This window comes from Centrocercus urophasianus, unplaced genomic scaffold (genome assembly GCF_019232065.1).
Source record: "Centrocercus urophasianus isolate 14NV4802_14NV808 unplaced genomic scaffold, USGS_Curo_1.0 seq_73, whole genome shotgun sequence".
NCBI lineage: Eukaryota > Metazoa > Chordata > Aves > Galliformes > Phasianidae > Centrocercus > Centrocercus urophasianus.
Genome location: NW_024885344.1, coordinates 10,204,630 through 10,223,665, shown reverse-complemented (window position 1 = coordinate 10,223,665; position 19,036 = coordinate 10,204,630). Strand labels below are relative to the sequence as shown.

Below are 19,036 nucleotides of genomic sequence, written 5' to 3'. Positions count from 1 at the left end.
AGAAGCTGAGCTGTCATCTCTATCTCAAGATCTTCCCCTCCCCTCACTTTGAAGCTGGGATAGAGAGGAAGATTGGAGAAGAGGCCTTGGTGTGCAGCTTTCTTATGGGAAGGGCTGAGACAGGCAATGGCATAGCAAGGCAAGAGATGCAGATGGCAGCTCATGTGAGTGGGCTCCATAAAACCTTTTCCCCTTAACACTGGAGGAAGAGCCCAAGAGAAGGAACCATCCACCCCCAGGAGGTGAACATAATACTTAGCTTTCTTTCAGAATGTATAAAAGCAGATGGGAAGGAAACACAAAACCAGCTAGAATGAGAAAAGCAGAGGTGGGTCTGTTTCATGATAGAAAAGACAGTCGTGTGTATGTGTGTGTTTTGAGGTGGAAGTCCACCTCTTGGTGCCATCTCTTTGGAAAACTGCTCATCCATTCCAGGGGAGATCCCTGGGCTTAATCTCTCCCTTCTGCTCTCTCAGAACTGCTTAGTGTTTCCTTTAGTAAGCATGCGCCATACATACTCTACCATACAGGTGTATTTACACATGATGTGGTCTGCTAGGTCTCAGCAGAGGTCTCTGGTACAATGCTCCAACATAACAGAAACAAAAAGTTTTGGTGTTCAGAGTGAGGCCATCTTTGCGTGTACTGCAGCTTAGGGCAGTCTCTCCTCCTCTCAAGCTCTCTTCCATTCTTGCGCTCCCTCGTCTGGAACCAGCTGCTTCAAGGAGATAATATTTGAAGAGCGATGAGGAGAAAGCATGGCAAGTGGAACAGGCTCTCAGCTTCAGCTTAGCAGGCAGCAGCAGTGGTGGCAGGGAAAACTCCACCCCTGGGAGTGCCCCAGCATCTTTCCTTGGCACGGGTGAGTCAGTTTCTCTCTGAGGCTGGCGAAGTTTCAGGGTGGGTATAAACCTATGGCCACGTAAATGCAAGGCAGGGAAGAAGATCAAGGAGTAGCAAACGGAAGACACAGTGCCTAGAAAGCAGCAGGTCATCAAGCCTCTCAGGAACAGGGCAGCAAAGTGCTACGTGGGGATGGCATGAGCACAGGAGGCCTGCAGGGCCAGCAGGATGTAAGGGTATGTAAGCGTGTAGGTTGGCAGGTTCTATAGATGGCTCTTCGTGATTAGCATCATCTTGAGGGGAGATAGGGCAAGAGTTAGCTCTTTTTTTTTTTCTCTTTTCTTTTTCTTTTACTAAAAAATAAATCACAAACTAGATCTCTGTAGGCAGAAAGGGTCCCAGGGAGGCGGTGGGGCTGGGAAGCGGGGGAGTCTGTGCTGTTCTGGTGCTGGTGGTGTGGCTACACGAGGCTCCGCGAGCCACTGGAGTACCTGCGCCTCTGAAGCAGGGAGCTGGGGGGGCAATACTGGTGGGGGTGGTTGTAGGGAGGAGGTGGAGGTGGCAGGGGAGGCTGATGGACCAGCTTCATGGGGGTCCCGGGGAGCCCACTGCCCACACCGCGCCAGGGGGTGGAGGTGCAGGAATCAGAGGTGACGTAGCGTGTCAGAGTCTGGTTGAGGGCCGGCTCCATTCGAGCGAGGCACGGCTTGTCCAAGACAATGACTTTGACAATCTGCTGGCACTGTACAAGTGTCCCCGCCGAGGCGGGGTGCGAGGGCACCAGTGCTGTCTCCAGCCGCTCCCGTGGCATGTTAAGACGCATGCTGGGCTGCATTCCACTCTCGGGCCCCAGGGCGGAGTTGTGCTGGTACGTTTGAAGCCTGTTGTGAATTGACACCTATTTTAGAAACAGTCAAAGAAGCATTAAATGTTACAAGACTTTTCCCATCTGCTGCTACTGGCTGCCCTGAACCCCCGCCACCAGTCAGCCTCACATGCATCTAACCCTCCCCTCTTGAAAAAACAGAACAGGCACAAGCCCTAGCTGCATCCCTCTCTCCCAGCAGCCCCATCATCCTATCTAGGCCTCTGTGCCTCTGTCCTTTCCATTGCATCAAAGGCGGCAGGGCTGGTGTTCCCAAATGCAGTGCAACTTTGATTATCCAAACAGCATAGGGAACGCAAATCAACTCAATAAGTGGAGGCATCCATAAATTCTTGTAATAATGAATAGACCTCAGCGGTCATGCCTTTGCCCCCAGCAGCAAAACAAGGGGGCAAAAGGGACAACTGGGTAGCAAGGTTTCAGATAATCGAGGTTGTACATTTCTGCAAAAATGATGGTAGCTGAATCTGAGATAGAGAGAGAGACTCGAGCCTTTCCCAGCTCCCTGCCTTTCCGAGTATGAAGGTACACCACATGACTGGCTAATCTGTTTACAAAGGAAAAAAGCAGAAATCTGACATACTCTAGCAAAAGGCAGCTCCCTCTGATCCATTTGATGGTTTGTCAGTGAAAGGAAATGATTTTCAAAAAAGAAAAAAGAAAAAAAAAATGCCCGTCTAGCTCATACAATGATAAAAGAAATTCATGATGAAATGGCAGCAGATTAGATAATCTCAAAGAAATGGAAATGCTCCTCTGCTGGCAGAGTATTATGTGGGCAATGGGAAGGGGGGGTGGAAGGAGGAGGTCATCAGGGTCCCCACAGAGAGATGCTGACAATAGAGTCACTCGAAAAAGAGAGTTCACTGAGACCAGCTTAAAAAGGGAGCTGGTCTGGACTAGAGATCGTTGAGGGGGAAGCACAGCAGTAAAATGGTGCTTCCTGGATGGTGACTGAAGTCATAGTTCCTTCTGGCAAGGACATGGGCTGATGGAGTCACCAGAGCACAGCAAGGTTGCTGTTGAATGTCAGTCAAATGACAAATCCTGGGTAGGATACTACTGCTTGGTGGCTGGCACAGCACTTCCAGCAAGGCAGGGGTACAGATAGGCAGACTGGGCAATGGGGGTGCCCTGATGGTCTGTATGTTAGACAGCAGAGCAAGCAGCCATGGAGGAGGAGCTGTGGAATGACCAAGCTTCCCACCATGCTGGAACAAGGATGAACTGTTTGTCCCTACCCAAGCATGGAGGTTGTTCAGGCCCAGAATGCAGCAGGACTGTGTCAGTATTTATTCAGGCAGTGAAATATACCTTTGGAAAAATTTGTTGTTAGGCCATGAAGTGCTAGTGACATTAAAATACATGGAAGTCATTCTCCACAAGAAAACACAATGCCCAAAAGAAATTGGAAGTTGGCTGTGAGAGGCTCCTTATCCAGATAGTGTGTCTGCAGAGAAATGGGTGTTTTTCAAGGAACATCAGTGACACCCACTCCCCACAGAGAAGCTGAACTCCTCAAACACATACACTACGACAAGAAGGGAAAGAAGTGCCCTGGAAAAGGGCAAATTCAGGAAAATTGAGGTATTCCAGACATGGAAAATGTAGGAAGTAGTAAATAAGATTTTCAGAGTGAAGACAGCATTTTTCTGTTTTCTTACAGGCAGCGTGAGCATGGGTGTCTGTGAAGAAACAGGCAACCCATGGGTGCTAGACATCCCTGCAAAGATAGAAGCATAAGGACAGCCAAGCTCCCTATCTAGGAAGGTGAAGCTCTGGGAAAAGTCTCTGATATAAAAAGGCCATGCTTAATCCCCTCCAAGGGATGGAGAGACAGCTGCAGAGATTATGCAGGAAAGCTGGGCTGCAGGGGAATTTGCATGTGATGCTGCATGGAGTTAGCATGTCAGGGAAGTCTTTAGTGGGGTTCTCAGTCTCCCCATAAGCAGTGGGGTGGGTTAGTCTACAGCGTTCGGGAGCTTGGTCCATGAGGGATGTTACAGTTATAAAAACGGATTGAAAATGCTTTGAAGTTTAGTTTGGATTTGAAAGTTGTATTACCCGTCCTAGCAGTAACTTTTAATTGTATCTCTGGAAATTGGTAAAATTGTCAGTCTGGCTGGGGAGGCATTGATTAATACCTGAGAAAAGAAACAACAGAGAATGTGAGAAGAGCTGAAGTGAGAGAGAATTACTTACCTCAGCTGCTCCGCACTCTACTTACCTCCACTGTGCTGTCCGAGACCTTCTCCCCCAAATCCTTCTTGCCTTTAAAATAAAAGAAAACATCTCACTCATGAGGTCTGTTCCTCAAGTCAAGAGCTGGCCCATGTAGGGTGGACTGGAAAGCTCTAGGAAGAGGTCCCAATAGGACTCAAGATAAACTGAATTCCTCTTTCAATCCATCAGTTGCATGGTGGTATAGGGGAAACCCTTTTGGGGTCCTGTTAGTTCTCGATGTTGAAGTGAGTTGGTAGCCACCCATCAATGCACTTGTTTTTGGCTGGCACAAGACATAAAGCTTCTACAAAACTCAGAACACAAAGCTCCTACAAAGGAGCTGTCGTTGCAGAAGTGGCAGAAAAGACTCCAGAGGAAATATATAGTACCATTACTGTGCTGCATTAGTTTTAGAAGAAGAGAAGTGGGCCGTGCTCAAGAGAAGTTAGCTGACTCTTTACCTGTTGGTGAGCTCTGCTTGGACTGTGGTTCTATCTGGGCTCCATTGCTCCGTAGCGAGAGAGTCTTTGCCCCTTGCTGCTTCTCCAGCTCCCCTGCAAGACAGATGTGTGGCAGTGAGTGAGAAGAGGGATGAAGGGAAGAACCAGGGTATAGTGAAGGACTAAAGTGGGAAGTCAGCAAGAATTAATGTAAGAATATGACAAGAGTCTGTCAAGAAAGGAAGGAGAGAGGAACACCTAAGAGAGAAACAAAAACTGGAGAGGATTTGATATATGGAGGACCTTACATAAGGCCTCTGTGTATGACTTGCATTTATAAAGAATAGGTTACTGCTGCATAAAGGGGTACCACTGATGCTGAGCTACTTGGGCTTGTTAGTTTATACATGGCAACATCATTAAAGTCTACTTGGACCTTACTCTGTGTAAGACAGGCCCCAGAATGGCATGGTACAGACTGCTTTTCTCCCACATGTCCCTGGAGTGAGAAGACAATTCTGCTAAGACTATAATCTACCCTGTACTTCCCAGATATCTACAGATAGTATTTGCATACTCAGAGTGTATGAGATGGAGAAGTCTTCTGGGTCTGATAGTCTAAGCTTCTCTACTTCAGTCTACTGTCTCATACACTCTAATTGACAAGGACCATAAATAGTTCTTCCCTTTCTCCTGCTGCTGAGTGCTCACAAAACCTGGCTGCTTTTTGCTCTGTTAGTGAACAGAGGAACAGTCCTGGGAAGACTTCTACAACTCATCCTCTTTGTCACTCTTCCTGAAGAATCCACTGCTTTTACATTTTCTCCCTTGCATACACATGGAGTATGATGGCATCAGACTCTGAATTGCGTTAGAGGTCCTTACATTCAATACGTATCTGCTCCAGCTCTGTCACTTCTGCTATTGACTCTTTCAGATCTTCCACAAATTTCTGCATTTCCTCGGCTCCCAGAGCACAGAAGTGCAGTACCTGTTTCTTTTCTGAGCCCGAAACTGGAGTCACCAGTGTGATGCCATGGGGGTAATCTGTGAATAAGATGTGTCAAAATAATAGAGAGGCATTAGGGTTTCTTGCTGGAGAAGTCTGCTTTCCTGTTTTCCCAGGACAGACAATTTCAGTCCAGAGGAACTTAAGAGTTTGTCACACTGCAAATTGTGAGGATCTGCAGCATTGCAGCACTCCAAGGAAACAGAACGGCCAAGGTCCAGCAGCAAGGCAAGTTACCACCACTACCATAGTGGTGCCATAGTCAAAAACCTCTAGATCTTCATTACAGTTAATGTAATGTCAACGCTAAGAACCTGAGCACAGAGATGAGACTATAAAGCCCTCCTGAATCTGCAGAGGAGTTAACAGTATATATGATGCCAACGATACTTTTTCTCCTTTGGGAGTTGCAGCCTGAGAAGTTGGCTCCTGGACTCAGAGTCATTAATATCCTCAGATACAGGACTTCTCTCCAGTCTCTACTTCCACCAGCAGGGAACATAGCTGCAGTGTCAGCACAGCATGAGTAGGGAGCTCATCATGCTATGCAGAGAGTGCGGTAAAGATAAGGGTGTGGGTTTGCAGGTCTCCACTTAGTAGTCCCCAAAAGGCAAAACACTGTCAGAAATGAAAATGAAAAGAAATGCCCCGAGAGTGAAAAGAGCACAACAGAAGGCTTTATGATTTAAAGATCAGGATGTGTGCATGGAGGAGGCGGCTGCAGATTCAGCCAACGTAAGCTGGAGAACAAAGGTATGCAGAGAACTTCTTAAGCTTGTGACTGGACTTTCTCTGTCTTTTGGTCATTGAAAAGTGGTTTCTGTCTCTTTTCTCCTTCCCCTTCTCCTTTGTCTACATTTAGTTTCTTTCTTCACCTGTCATGCTTTCTCTTCTCTACTGTTCCTGTATGCCTGCCTTCTCCACGCTCTTCATTAGCAATCTTTACCAACAAAGTCAAAGACCAACCCACTGTTTCCTATCAGCCCTTAGCTCGCTCTGTTTGTGTTCTAGTTCCCTTTCCCCACCCCGTGTCTTGTCTCATTTGTTAAGATCACAAGTTCTTTCAGGCATCTGCTTTTCTGTCTCTGTGGAGTATACATAAAAGGACGCCTTTGCCAACACTCCAGGATAATCATCATACCCCTGAAAGCAGATCCCAGCTCCAACAATGTGTCCTGGGAATGCCGAGCTATAAATGGCTTTTTTGTACATTCAGAAACGTGAAAAGCACTGTGTGCTGTGGAGGGTAGGAAATTGAGATGATGACCCACGCTGTCCATAGGGAAGAGCATGGATGTAAGGAACTCAGTGTAGCCTCAGTACTGCTACAGTGTTCCTTCATAGAATCATATTCTGCTGGTGCTCACAAAATCCTCAGTAGACATAAACCACACTTGCCTGAGACCACTGTGCATCCCCTTTGCCTTTGCCAGCAGGAAGCCTGCCTGTTTCTGGAATTCCTCCACCACACAACCAGCTTCAATCATGACACATCATGGCTCTATTCCCAGACCATCGAGGTCAGGCTGACTAGGGCTGGCCTCTCGCCATGCTTTGGTGGGTGCTGTTCCAAGGGTTCTGCTTCAATCTCAGGAATCTCAGCACATCACATCATACTGCAGGAAGACGGCAGCAGCAGCACCTGGGTTTTTATCAGTGTCAAAGGTAGAGGTGGGTGTTGTGATTTTGGATGCAAGTGGAGAGGGGATAAAAGCAACAGCAGCAGTTTTGTCAATGAGGTTCCCCTACTGTTGGCTCCTGAGAGCTAAGCGACGTGCACCTTAGGATCAGTTACCTCATTCCTCCAGATGAGTGCCCTCCCTGTCACCTTGACAAGTCAACTCACTTCAGTGAACTTAAGGTCAGCCTTTCTGCCCATGTTTAGACCAAGAGAGAGATCAGAAGCCTCTGCTCATCACACTGTACTTGCACAGTAATGTCCTCAGTACCAGGTCTGTTTTTTTCTCCCATCTCATTTTAACCCTGATAGAATCCCTACTCTGATGAAAGATCTCACTGGGCTATGCAGCCTCCTCCTTTCTTCTCCTTTTCCATGCCAAACCCCTTCAGGCAACCACGGAGAATCAGACTTACATTCATTCTCAAAGAGATGGAACTGCATGCCCAGCAGGCCAACAGACTTGCAAAATGTGTAGGTCGAGGAGCTTTTCTTCTTGGGGCAAAGCTTGAGGATCTGTTAGAGGAACAGACACATCACTGGGTAGGTTGCTGGTGAACAGGGAAGCAAGAACAATACAAACTACTCAAAGCACAAAAGAAAAAGATTTTTACAAGCTGTGTTAATTGTACATGGGATGAAAACTTGGTGACTGACAGACTCTTAGCCCAGAAAACTGCCTGGCACGCTGTACTTGCAGCACTTTGAAATTCTGTATGTGTAGCCATGGACCCCCTCAGGTTCTGTTCCCCAGGAATACTAGGGATGATTTTTGGATGCTCATATTTCTGACTTCTCATGGGTAATTCTTTCCACTAAATATCCTAGGTCTGGGAACCAGAGTACGTGTGCATGCTGTGCTGCCCTTGCTCCCTCAGTAATAATCTTCATAGATCTGATTTATCACAAGGAATGGAGGGCTAGGAAGGAATAGACCTCCGCAGGTTCACAAATGGTTGCAGAGGAATAGGAAAGGAAAGTTCTCTTCTCTGGGACAAAATGCCTTGGCTTTGGCCTTACTTTTGCAATATCCACAGTTTCCTTTTGCCATTAAACTCAGGCATTTTTCGCCTAAAGCAGAATATCCTTCTTGGCCACATCCTCCTTTTCTCAGCAAACCTGTGTTCACCCTTGTAACTGCATGAACTCAGCTGCAAGATCCCTTGAGCAGGACACTTTTTAAAGTATTGTATGCACTTTAGGCTCCAGTAGGTAGCACCTACTTTTCTGTAGCCTCTGCAATAGTAAAAGGTAGTGGTTTTATGTACCTGGCAGGAAAGTTTTAAAGTACATGGGAGTGCTCTGCCTACTATAATACAAACAGCCAAATAAATGTACTTCACTCTCACAAAATGAACCTCCCTGGTAGCAAAGGAATGAGAGATAGCAATGACATTACTTGGCTGTGAGATATGACTTTTGTCTTTGTTTGTCTTTTGAGGGGTCAGAGGAATTTTAGGTTTGGTATGTTGTTAACAGGGAAGGATCCAAAGCTGTGTCTTGCATGTTGATGGATCAGGAGGATGGTCTGTCCCTAGGATGGGGGAAATCGATGTTGTGGACTGCTTTTATATTTCTTTACAGATTCTCAGACTAGTTTTATCACTGCAGTGCCTAAATCCCAAAGCACACTCACCACTAGCAGGTCATTGAAGAGAAAAACTTCCCTCTGGTGAGCTGCCTGCTTCTGCACCTTGTTCACATCAGTCACTTCATACAAGCGGCTGCAGCAGACCAATCGGCGATGGGGCACAGAGAGAACCTGCAGAAGATCCACAAGAGTGTGTGGGGGTTATGAGAAGGTGCCAGGAAGGTTCACCAGCACTCTTAACTTACACAACCCTGCCAGGTGACAGTGGCACAAGATGGTTCTGCCCATTCTGCCTACTCTATTTATTTCCTCACAACCACTCCTCACCATCAATCATCCTGCTGGTGCCATAACAGAGAGAGCCTTCATGACTTGGATAGATCAGGGGAGTAGAACAGTCTGTAGGCAAGCCACTTGTTCACATCTGATCTCATATACCTCTGTCTACAAGTCACTGAGTAACTTCTCAGCCCACTGGACTGCCCTGGGCAGTGTCTGCATTTGAGGGTCTTGTAACTTTCCCTATGACTTTTTCTTTTCACATCCTACAACCTCAAAAGGCCTAAAAATTCAGAGCTGCAGAGCTATCACTGAAGTATTGGCAGGCAGGATCTGCATTGGCAAGCAGAACCTCCAATGAGAGGTACTATTGCACTGGATAAAGCAAATTCTGGCCAAGTAAATTCCAAAGAATTAAGAAACAAAGAGATAGCAAGTGAGAAGTTGTTTGGAGAAAAATGCAAGCAAGGGAAGCATTATGAAAGAAGAGGATTAGAGAGGAAAATGGCAAAAAAGGGGGACAGTGATGGAGATGGATGTGAAAAGGGTGAGTAGGTGCCAGCAGGGTTATGGGTGCTCACCGTTTTCATTCCAACTATGGACTTCTCCACCTTGGTGACGTATGTCACATGGTCCTCATTGGATTTTAGTTCTTTCTGCTGGATCCTCTCGTAGATCCCTACCACCAGCTCCCGTGGGATGTCAGCACCATCATCCACCCCTGCGAAACACAGAAAATGTTGAGCAGACTAGGCAGAGAAAAAAGGAAAGAACTGTCATCCCTGACAGGCAGCTACTACCTCAGTGCAATGTTGAGAAGACAGAAAGGAAATAGATTTTTTTTGTTGTTTTAGAGTGTTTTTTTTCTTGGTCTAGCACATAGAATGCACCAGCAGCAGAGATACAGTCGCATCTAAGACCAATGCTGAAGATTTCATTATTCCATTGCTCTGCATGGTGGCTTCTTTCCATATGTTCCCTAAGGTTTTATAGCCACAATTTCACATTCATATTCCTTGGGCCATTCAGTAGCAACCCCTGCATTGATCTCATATTATTAGAAGTGCTAGGCGTAGTGAATATCTGCAATGCGATCCAGCTGCTTCTCCTGCCAATGCAAGCCTCAGATCTCCTATTTACTTGGTAACCTTCAACATTTTCTTCTGTGATGTCTCCTATGCATAATACTTCCTTGCTATTTTATCTGTGATTTCTCTGTCTGGGGTCTGTCCCCTTCCTCGTTTGTATTTGCTTAGCTAATTTTCCAAATTTTGCTATTTGACTCTTGAAGAGCCTGGCAGAAAAGTTCTCCTTCCCCCTCCCCTCACCCAAACACCACAGATCAAATTGCCAGCCCTTCCTCCTACACTGAATTCCTTCAATCATGTTACATTGGTTTTCTCTGCTTCCCTCCAGCTCTCTGGTCTGAGGCTAACTATGCTGCTGCTGGGGAATTGCCTAGGAACGGAGAGGCATTGTCCTCTTCTGGCTCCCTTCTTCATGACCTTGCAAACATTGCCTGAATACTCTGTGTCTTTTTTTAAACACAGGCCAGCGAAGCTCTTGGCCCGCATGTTGGGCTGAAGGTGAGTCTGAAATGAACTCTCTCCCCTCGTCTGCAGCTTGGTCCTCATGCTGGCTAAATTCATCGTGATGTGAATTGATGGTGAAAATTAACATTAATAAATAAAAAGGAAAGAAAGAAAACCTTTTGAGTTAGTTCAATCTGCCACGATACTGAAGGGGTTGATGGCAGAAAATAACTTGAAAGAGGGTCTCGCTGTCACATTATTGCACTCTGAAGTGGATGGGGAAGGTGTAAGAGGCTGGGACAACACTGTCTGAGCAGTCATAAGGACAAGAATACAAGTTATAGCAGTCCACAGCAGTTCAAAGATTTACACTGGGAAAACTCTGAAAGAACTTAACCTGAATTGCAGATGTGCAGTAAGAAACACTCGGAAAATGACTGACCTAGGAGTGAGCATGGCTGGGAAACTGGACTTTGTCTAGACATCGTGTCAAAAAGGCAAAACAATACTAAGCTGCATTAGCACACCTGAAAATGAGGAGGAGGCGGTGATTCTCCATAGGAGTATGTTGTGACCACATCTGAAGAAATGCTTTTAACAACCTATTACTGAGATAAGGAAGGACCTTGAAAAGTAGAAGAAAATTGATTTGGGGAACTGATGTATTAGAAATTGCTAAGAGGTAATACATGCATGAACTCTGTCAGGCTTACAATTACTGCAAGCAATTGCAAGCAATTAAAAAAAAGAAGATGTAGACTGAGTAAAAGAAAAATTTGCTTGTATATTTAAAGCAACAAGGAGGGAAAGGGCTTGTTAAACATAACCGAACAGGGTTTAGGAAGGATGGAGATGAACAACAGAAAAATGTAATATGATGGACTACCAAACAGTGAAAACCATTAAAAGATGAAACCATCTCTCAAGGAAAATGGTTAGTTTGTGAAGAGGCTGGGCAGCTTTCTGCAGAGAACAAAGCAGAGATCTTCCCCTTTCCCAGCAAAGTAGAGGACATTTCAAAGAACTCTCCTCCAAATCTGGCTTACAGAGAGTAACAGAAGTCCTGGAGAAAGGCAGCTTTGCTAGATTTTTGCTGCCTTCACCTGGGCAGGATTTAGAGAAGCAGGAGGGCAAAAGAAAAAAAAAAAGCAAAGTGGGATGCTCACCTCTCAGATTGCGAATGAAGTCCTCTAGCATCATCTTCCTGTCAGGCTTGATGTTGGGGCTGTACATGTCCGTGTTGAGGAGGATGATTGCAAAGGCCAAGATGAAGATGGTGTCTGGGTTGTGAAACTGCTGGACCACATCTGGATTACACATGCAGTACCTCTGGCTGCAGCAGGAGGGATGCACATACTTAACATAGAATATTGGAGTCCTCTGCTCAAGTGTAGCAATGACTTCCTCATGCATGGATCAAATTTCTCCTTCCACTCCAGCTCTCACACAAAAGAGAAGGAACTGCTAGAACTCTGAAGGCCAATTTACCCACCAACAGCTGAAACTGGCCACTAAAACTTCAGCTTTCTTGTCTTCAGAAGCCAAAAGAGCAAATGACAGTAGACAGACTAACCAATCTGGAGTCACTATGCAGTGGTAATATTGGTATCTACTCCAGTCAGGAATGCTAAAGATTCCTCTGGATGCAACGAGGGAACAACCCAGAACCCTTGCAAGCCCCAGTGCTGCTTTTCCTGCCAGTCACCAGTGAACAAGGAGTCCCTTGCTGGCAAATATGGCTGGACTCACTCTGACCCTTCGTGCCCTTCATGCCACTGAACATCCATCAAAGATGTGGCTCTGTGGTGGCAGTGGAACAGAGGACTTCCACAACCAGCTTTTTTAGAAGGAGGGCCCCTGATCAGTCATTCCATTCCTGCTGCATGTTTTCTGCCTTGGGTGTGCTCTCTGCTTCCAGCTGGTTGCAGAAGTGTGGCCACAGGGCTCTCTTTCTTACCTGAAAGCCTCAATTAGCCGCTCGACCTTCTGTGCCTCCCCCTGCACACGGATGTGAGCCTGGAATTTCCGCAGCGCTTCATCCAGCTCCATGCCTGAGAAGTCCATCTCGTCCACCACGCAGCTGTGGGAAGTGGACACAGCCTTTGTCAGCACCTCCTCCTGGGCAGGATGCCAGGTTGGCTCCTTCAATGTGGTGCCCAGGCTGAGTTTCCAAGGGAGATACCATGGAACAGGCCAATAACTCTGTGTTCTTGTTGATATTTTCTGTATCTGTACAGTTATATAGACAACTATAGTGATATAGATATTTAAGCTCCTATATACCAATATGAATACAGATATAAATCCATCTATTTTGGCCTCTTTTATCATCTGGCAATAATACTTCACACACTGTCCATTCCTAACTGCCTCCCAGAATGTGCACTTGTTCACCACCCATTTATCCATCCTTCTCTTACCTGCATTCACTGTACTCATCCTCTCCTCACCTTCCATTCAGTCAAGCACATATCCACATTTGCAACCCAGACTTTCTTCTCCACTCTTCACTCCTACCCAAATGCTGCAGCAAAAGTATTCACTACATTTGTAAAGACCAGAGGCCACTCAAAGAAAATGTGACATGGAAGTTCTTGTACAGAATGGGGTCACTACCCTCTTGCTTCTCATTTGTATTCTCATCTTACAGAAGTCCTACTGCTAATCTCAGAAGTCTACTATAGTAATTCTTTCTGTCTTCATAGTTAAATCCTCAAGTTCTTATTGTTACTGAATGATATTTTGATCTTCATTTGCAACAACAGTACCTTCTCTGTGTGGTTTCAGCACATTTTGTTAGCAGACTCCTACCATCTGTGTCCAGGCCTCTGCTGCAAACATTCACCAGAAGGCTAGGCTCAGGAAACTCCTCATAACCTCCTTTAAGTCCATCTTCCTATTTCAGTAGAGCATGTAGGCAGTAATGTCTGCATCAGCCAATTCTCTTCCCCATTTATGATTCCTTTATTAATATCTTTCTCTTCTACACTCAACTAACCATTTCTCATGTCAAATACTTTGCTGAAGTTTAGAATTATCTTCTGTATGTTCCTTGTCTAGAAAACCAATTATTTATCAAAGAAAGACAGAATTAATCTATTCTCCACTGGTGCTAGTACGTACCATTTACCTTCTTGTCTGCTATTATTTTTTCCCATAAATGAATTCTCAAATCTGACATCGTATCTGAAAGATGAAGAAATTCACAGGTGCCAAAATTCCATTTTCTTTAAAGTCTTCCTTAAATGCAAAATTACTAGCTTGCTAATATTCAGTAAAATTGCACCACCTGGACATCACAAATGTATTAAAATCCAGTGACTTCACATTTTCTGCTTCCATTCCCTTTGAGTGCTTATTCTATCTTTCATCCTGTTTATCTCATCTTCTGTATAATATTTGGTTTGGCTTTCTCTTGTAAAGGGTAAATTGATCCCAAATTTAGGGCTGGGAAGAAATTTTTCAAAAGACAGGTCATCTGAGAATGCACGAGAAATATAGAGAATGAGGGATGAGGCAAGTGAATTAAAGGGAGAGGGGATTAGCTTCCTTCTGGATTCTTCCAATTTCTAGAATCATCTGGAAATTTCACCAAACATGCTTTTGCTAATAAAAACGTATGCTGTAATCAGATTCTTCTGCTTTCTTTCTGTGATGTCCTACATATTTTGCTATTACTCTTTTCTATAGTTCTGCAGTTTGCTGTAGGCTGTTGGGCAGTATTTTGTGAACTAGGCTGTTGAATGTCACAACAGCAGCCTTGCTAGAACAAAAAATTATTGTGTGAATGTCTCAGATGTAAGATTCAAATGCTCAGATAGCTCTTTTCCTTCTTGCATTCCCCTGTCGATTCAAGAGCTGAGATATCATTGCTTAACTGGAATGACACCCACAGAACACCTTACCAAAAGCTCTGTCTGAACTTGGGGTGTTCAGAGTGCTCGCTATCTTCTATGGAGCAGCTATAATCTCAAACCAGAAACATGGACTCCTTACTCACACAAGTTCCAGAATCAAAGTGTAGAAACAACTAGTCAAGAGCAAGGGCAGAGAATCAATGGGGCCACTCTCACAGGAAATCTTACACAAAAACTTCATTTTCCTCTCCAAGAGGTGAACTGCAGAAACACTTGCAAATTGATTCTGGCAGCAGTGAAAACTCTTTCTACTGCCCCTTTCCTTTGTTATTCTTATTTTTCTCATACTTGCATTCACTTGTCCCTTGGGTTGACATCAAGGCATTCTGCTTCTTGGAATTTGTCTTTGATAGTAAGAAAAATTTTTCTCTGGTTAGTCATTATTGTGTTCACAGCTGCAAACATTTCTGTAGTTGGACTTCTGTTATTATTTTTTAATCTTTTCTGATACATGATGTTTCTCAGCATTGACTCCGATGATTTTGCTACTACTATCTGCTTCCAGACAAAGTGAAAGCAAGAGTCCTTGCACATACCTTAAAGACCTGCTGAAGTCATGCTAGTAGACCAATCCACCATAATTAAATTGTATCTTTTCCTTCCTCCCTTACTGATAAATCCTTCCCCTTTCACACAGTATGGTCCAACACATCTTTTCTTTCAAGTCTGAATCACAAATAATAAAGTCAATGCTCTTGTCTCATAGGACAAGTAGAGCAAGTCACTTGTTTATAGTTATTTTCAAATTCAAGCAGGTAGAATCATTTCCACACCTTTGCTTCATTCACTTTAATGTCAACATCATCTTTTCAGACCACCCTTCTGCTGCCATCTGTCACACAGCAACAAAGTGTAACGGAATACTGGGGGAAGGTTCAACCTCTACTGCCACACCAGCAACATCTGCCTCTGGCATCATGGGCCAACAGAATAAAATCGGAGGCACTAGTTTCAAGCAGCCCTCATATTGTTGATGTTGCCCATTCAGCTAACCAGAAAAGATTCCTAACATCTGCCATACAGTCTACACCCCCTTGCTGGAAAAAGGACATAGTAAGTAATGCATCAAGCTAATACAGGCTCTGATATTATTCTTAGGTTGTACTAAAGGACAGAGCAAGATGAAAATTCTCAGGTTAGATTCTGTAACGTTTTTGGGAAGGCAATACCAGGAACTGCATAGGACTAGTTGAAGAACAGCCTATTTATAAAAGAACATATGACCAGTAGCACAACACAAGCTCAAAAACAGAGTAGCAGCTTGGAAATATACCTAAAACCGTAGGTCATTTCTGAGGCTTATTCCTGACCTGGATAGGCAAAGCTGAAATGAACAGCAGGGTTCATCACTTCTACATTTTATATGTCATGGGCCATCCCATGCTCTCAGGGCAGAGGAGGGATAAAGGATGCATGGCATCCCAGGGCAGCGTCAGGAACAACCTTTGGTTAGCTCTAAGAAGGCTCAGGGAGAATTTGATTGTTGACTACAGCTGCCTACTGGGAGCACGGGACATGAAGCCTGGCTTTTCATACAGGTGCTCAGTGGTAGAAGGATGAGAAGCATCAGACTCATGCTGGAAACATGGACAACTGCCAGTTAGGCAAAAGGAAAAGACTGCCACCAAGGGTGCTCAGACATGGAACTAGTGCCAAGAAAGGCTGGAGGTCTCCATCCTCCCCAGGGTATTCAAATTTAAATAAGCTTGATTGAATGAATCAAATTCACAGAACCAACAATCAATTCTTTAAATGTGTCATCTGCACTGTAGGCCTTCTCAAAATGGTATCAGCCAAAGGAAATCCATGAATTAGATGAGAGGTTACACCTGCCCCCATTAGTCCACTGAACAGCTTAAAGCTTAACAGTTGGTTCTACCTCCTGCATCTATACAAGACATGAAAGCAAAAAACTGGAAACAACGAGGAAAAAGGGACACAGTGGGATCACCTGGTACAATGTCAGCATAGGTACAGAAAGCCATCAACGGAAATATGAGTACAACTGGCTTAGCTCTTTGTTCAACAACAGTCTGTACATTTTCTTGGCACATCGTTTGTAGTTTAATCACTGTACAGGAAACAAGCATCTCTCTTTCCTATTCACCTAATGTTACAATATGAACACTTTCATGTTGCTAGAGGTGCATAGGGGTTAATTGATGGGGGACAGCCACCTACATAGCTCTGCCTCTGTACCTAAGCCCTCTTTTCAAGATCTCTATTTCAGAGATTGCAGAGATGGAGTTTGCCCAAACTACTTATGAAGAGGCACAATTGATATCCATGGAGGACCTGGCTTCACCTTCAACTCCCCATTCTGTGGTAAGGGAGAAAACAGACTGAGGATAGCAAACCCCACCCAGAGGAGGACATCAGGTTCTCTCCTCCCCACTCTTGTCCTTTGGGGATCAGGGCAGAAGAGATGCCACCTCCTGGGAAAGGACAGCTGGACACAACTCTTGAAACTCAACGGTTTTAATAATTGCATCCTCTTTAGCTGTCTGTGGAGTGTCAGTATGCTTTGTCCCCTCTCTGCTACTCTCAGGCACCTGGATGGCTCCACTCCAGGCATCTGCAGGGTAGTTGAGAATCCCCCTTACTCAAACCTCTTGGTACATTCCTGCAACTATCTCACAGAAAGTGCCATGTGTCCCAGTGCCCAACTATCATGTTTTGGTCACCACGGGAAACTCAGAATCCCATAGCCATGGTCACCTTCTTTTCCAAGCCCTGTAAATACGAGGACCTTGCATCCAGAATACCAGTCACTGAGCCAACACTGCCAGTGGTGTTCTTTCTCCGTGTGAGATACACAAGAAGTTTTCCTTTGAGGACAGAGGATGAAACATCTGCCTTTCAAGAAGAGGCAGCTGGTGGAAAGAGGCAGTGACATTGAGCCCATGGAGGTGGATCCATCTCCAGAGGACATCTTGATGGAAGTGTGTCTACCTCTACTTGGGCAGACCGCTCACCACACCATCATGAAGAGATCATGAAGAGATAGATTACACAGAGATGGCTCCCTGTGTCCAAGGAATAAAACTGCAACTTATGTGTATATGCTAAATCTAGTACAAACAGCAGCATGCCTGTGAGATGCCTATTCCTAGACAACTAGGAGGTCCAAAGGACAACAAAGCAGGAGTGGAGTAATTGCCTTACAAAATCTCCTCCTCTTAGGAGGACTTTGGACCTTTGCTTCATGTTGCTGAAGTGAGCAGGAAAGGTACTGACACCTTGCTCGTGAACCAGGTGGGGCTCCTCTATTCATGAAGAGCTTGGTCTGCCTCAATACATAAAGCAGCCAGGCACCTTATAACTGCAGAGAATTGCATTCGTGGTGTCAGGTGATGGGATCAAAGAGTGAGATCCTCTTCGTGTCGTTTTGCCCCATTGATACATCCATGGTACTGTGCTGCCTCCTAGGCTACAAGACATGATTCCCTCCCAAAAGTTGGTGGACACAGAGACATCAGGGCTGTGAGGATTTAGCACAGGGCTAAGCATGACAAAAAAGCCTCGTGGCAAAAAGATTCAGAGAAGGCAGGAAGCAGCTGTATCGTGTGGGGCTGGAATCTGCTCACCCATGCGTAATGACCTATTTTCCAGCTTTTCCACTCAGGTGACAACGTAGCATGAGCTGGGCTGCAACTAAAAGCATCTGTAATGAACCTGCAGCCCATGCTCAGGGATGGGACACAGAGGGAGGCAGCCAGGTGGAAAGTTTTAGACAAGGCACAGAAATACTAATAGAAAACATGCCTTTTCTCAGCATCCCTGTGCTCTTTCTGAAGACAAACCAGGCTTAGGGTGTACTGCAGAGGAAGAGATCAGCTCCCTTGGAGGACGCTGCCCCTGCAGGTGTTTGCTAAGGCCCACAGTAAGAAAAACAAGCAGGGCTCTTTGCTTCCTTGCACAAGCAGGCAAGGGCTTGTGTCCCAGTCCTGCCCTCCACACAGCACCTCTTCCTGCCATCCTCATGTTAGAGTTGTCTCTACAATGGAGATCATGGCCTGCAACAGCTGCACCCCCTTTCTAGGTGGTACAACATTACGTGTATTGCCTGTTCTTCTCTGGGGTAGCCATGCCTACTTGCCCTGCCAGGACTGTTGGTACTTACTTGTGCATAGTGAAAAAGTGCTGCCATGCCTTGTGACATAACTGTATTCCAAAGTGGAAAGTTGTTTCCTCTCTGGACACTTTGGCCATGCAGGACAAGACACTGCCTAGACTTCTTCACCCTCCAGGAGACATTAAGAGCCTTAATACAAGGGCAAACCATTTCCCTAGGCATCCAAGTAAGTTCAAGCTTTACTTTTAGCCCTTGCAGCTTGTCATGGGAAAGTCACTCTTGTTCACAATTCTGATCTGTGCCACAGCTCTGCTTGCAGCAGGAGGTCAGAACTGACTAACATGTTCTCCTCTCTGTTCTCTGTTTCCACTGCATCATTATCTACTGCTCCTCAGCACAAGCAGCAGCACTGTGCTGCTCAAATCCTCCCGTAATACAAGTCCCCTATTGATCCTCTCTAATGTCCTCAGTGAGAAGGGGAAGGTAGGCTAGTTTGGGGCTAACCTGTCAAGTTCACTCTGCCAGTCAAAGGAAGCTAACACTTCTTTAAAAGACAGCCTCTT

At 45.3% G+C, this 19,036-nt stretch overlaps 1 protein-coding gene across 1 annotated transcript in view; it reads right to left on the bottom strand.

The window, feature by feature from the left end:
• Window positions 1-1,672: 1,672 nt before the first annotated feature.
• Window positions 1,673-19,036, bottom strand: part of IQSEC3 (IQ motif and Sec7 domain ArfGEF 3) — a 35,167-nt gene continuing 17,803 nt past the window's right edge. Inside the window, exons 4-13 of the mRNA XM_042837891.1 lie at window positions 12,439-12,561; window positions 11,648-11,814; window positions 9,531-9,670; window positions 8,716-8,841; window positions 7,496-7,595; window positions 5,278-5,439; window positions 4,403-4,506; window positions 3,957-3,995; window positions 3,794-3,873; window positions 1,673-1,741 (exon numbers count right to left, since the gene is read on the bottom strand). Of these exons, the coding sequence (XP_042693825.1) occupies window positions 3,799-3,873; window positions 3,957-3,995; window positions 4,403-4,506; window positions 5,278-5,439; window positions 7,496-7,595; window positions 8,716-8,841; window positions 9,531-9,670; window positions 11,648-11,814; window positions 12,439-12,561 (1,036 nt within the window). The 3' untranslated portion in view covers window positions 1,673-1,741; window positions 3,794-3,798. The remainder of the gene's footprint in view (window positions 1,742-3,793; window positions 3,874-3,956; window positions 3,996-4,402; window positions 4,507-5,277; window positions 5,440-7,495; window positions 7,596-8,715; window positions 8,842-9,530; window positions 9,671-11,647; window positions 11,815-12,438; window positions 12,562-19,036) is intronic.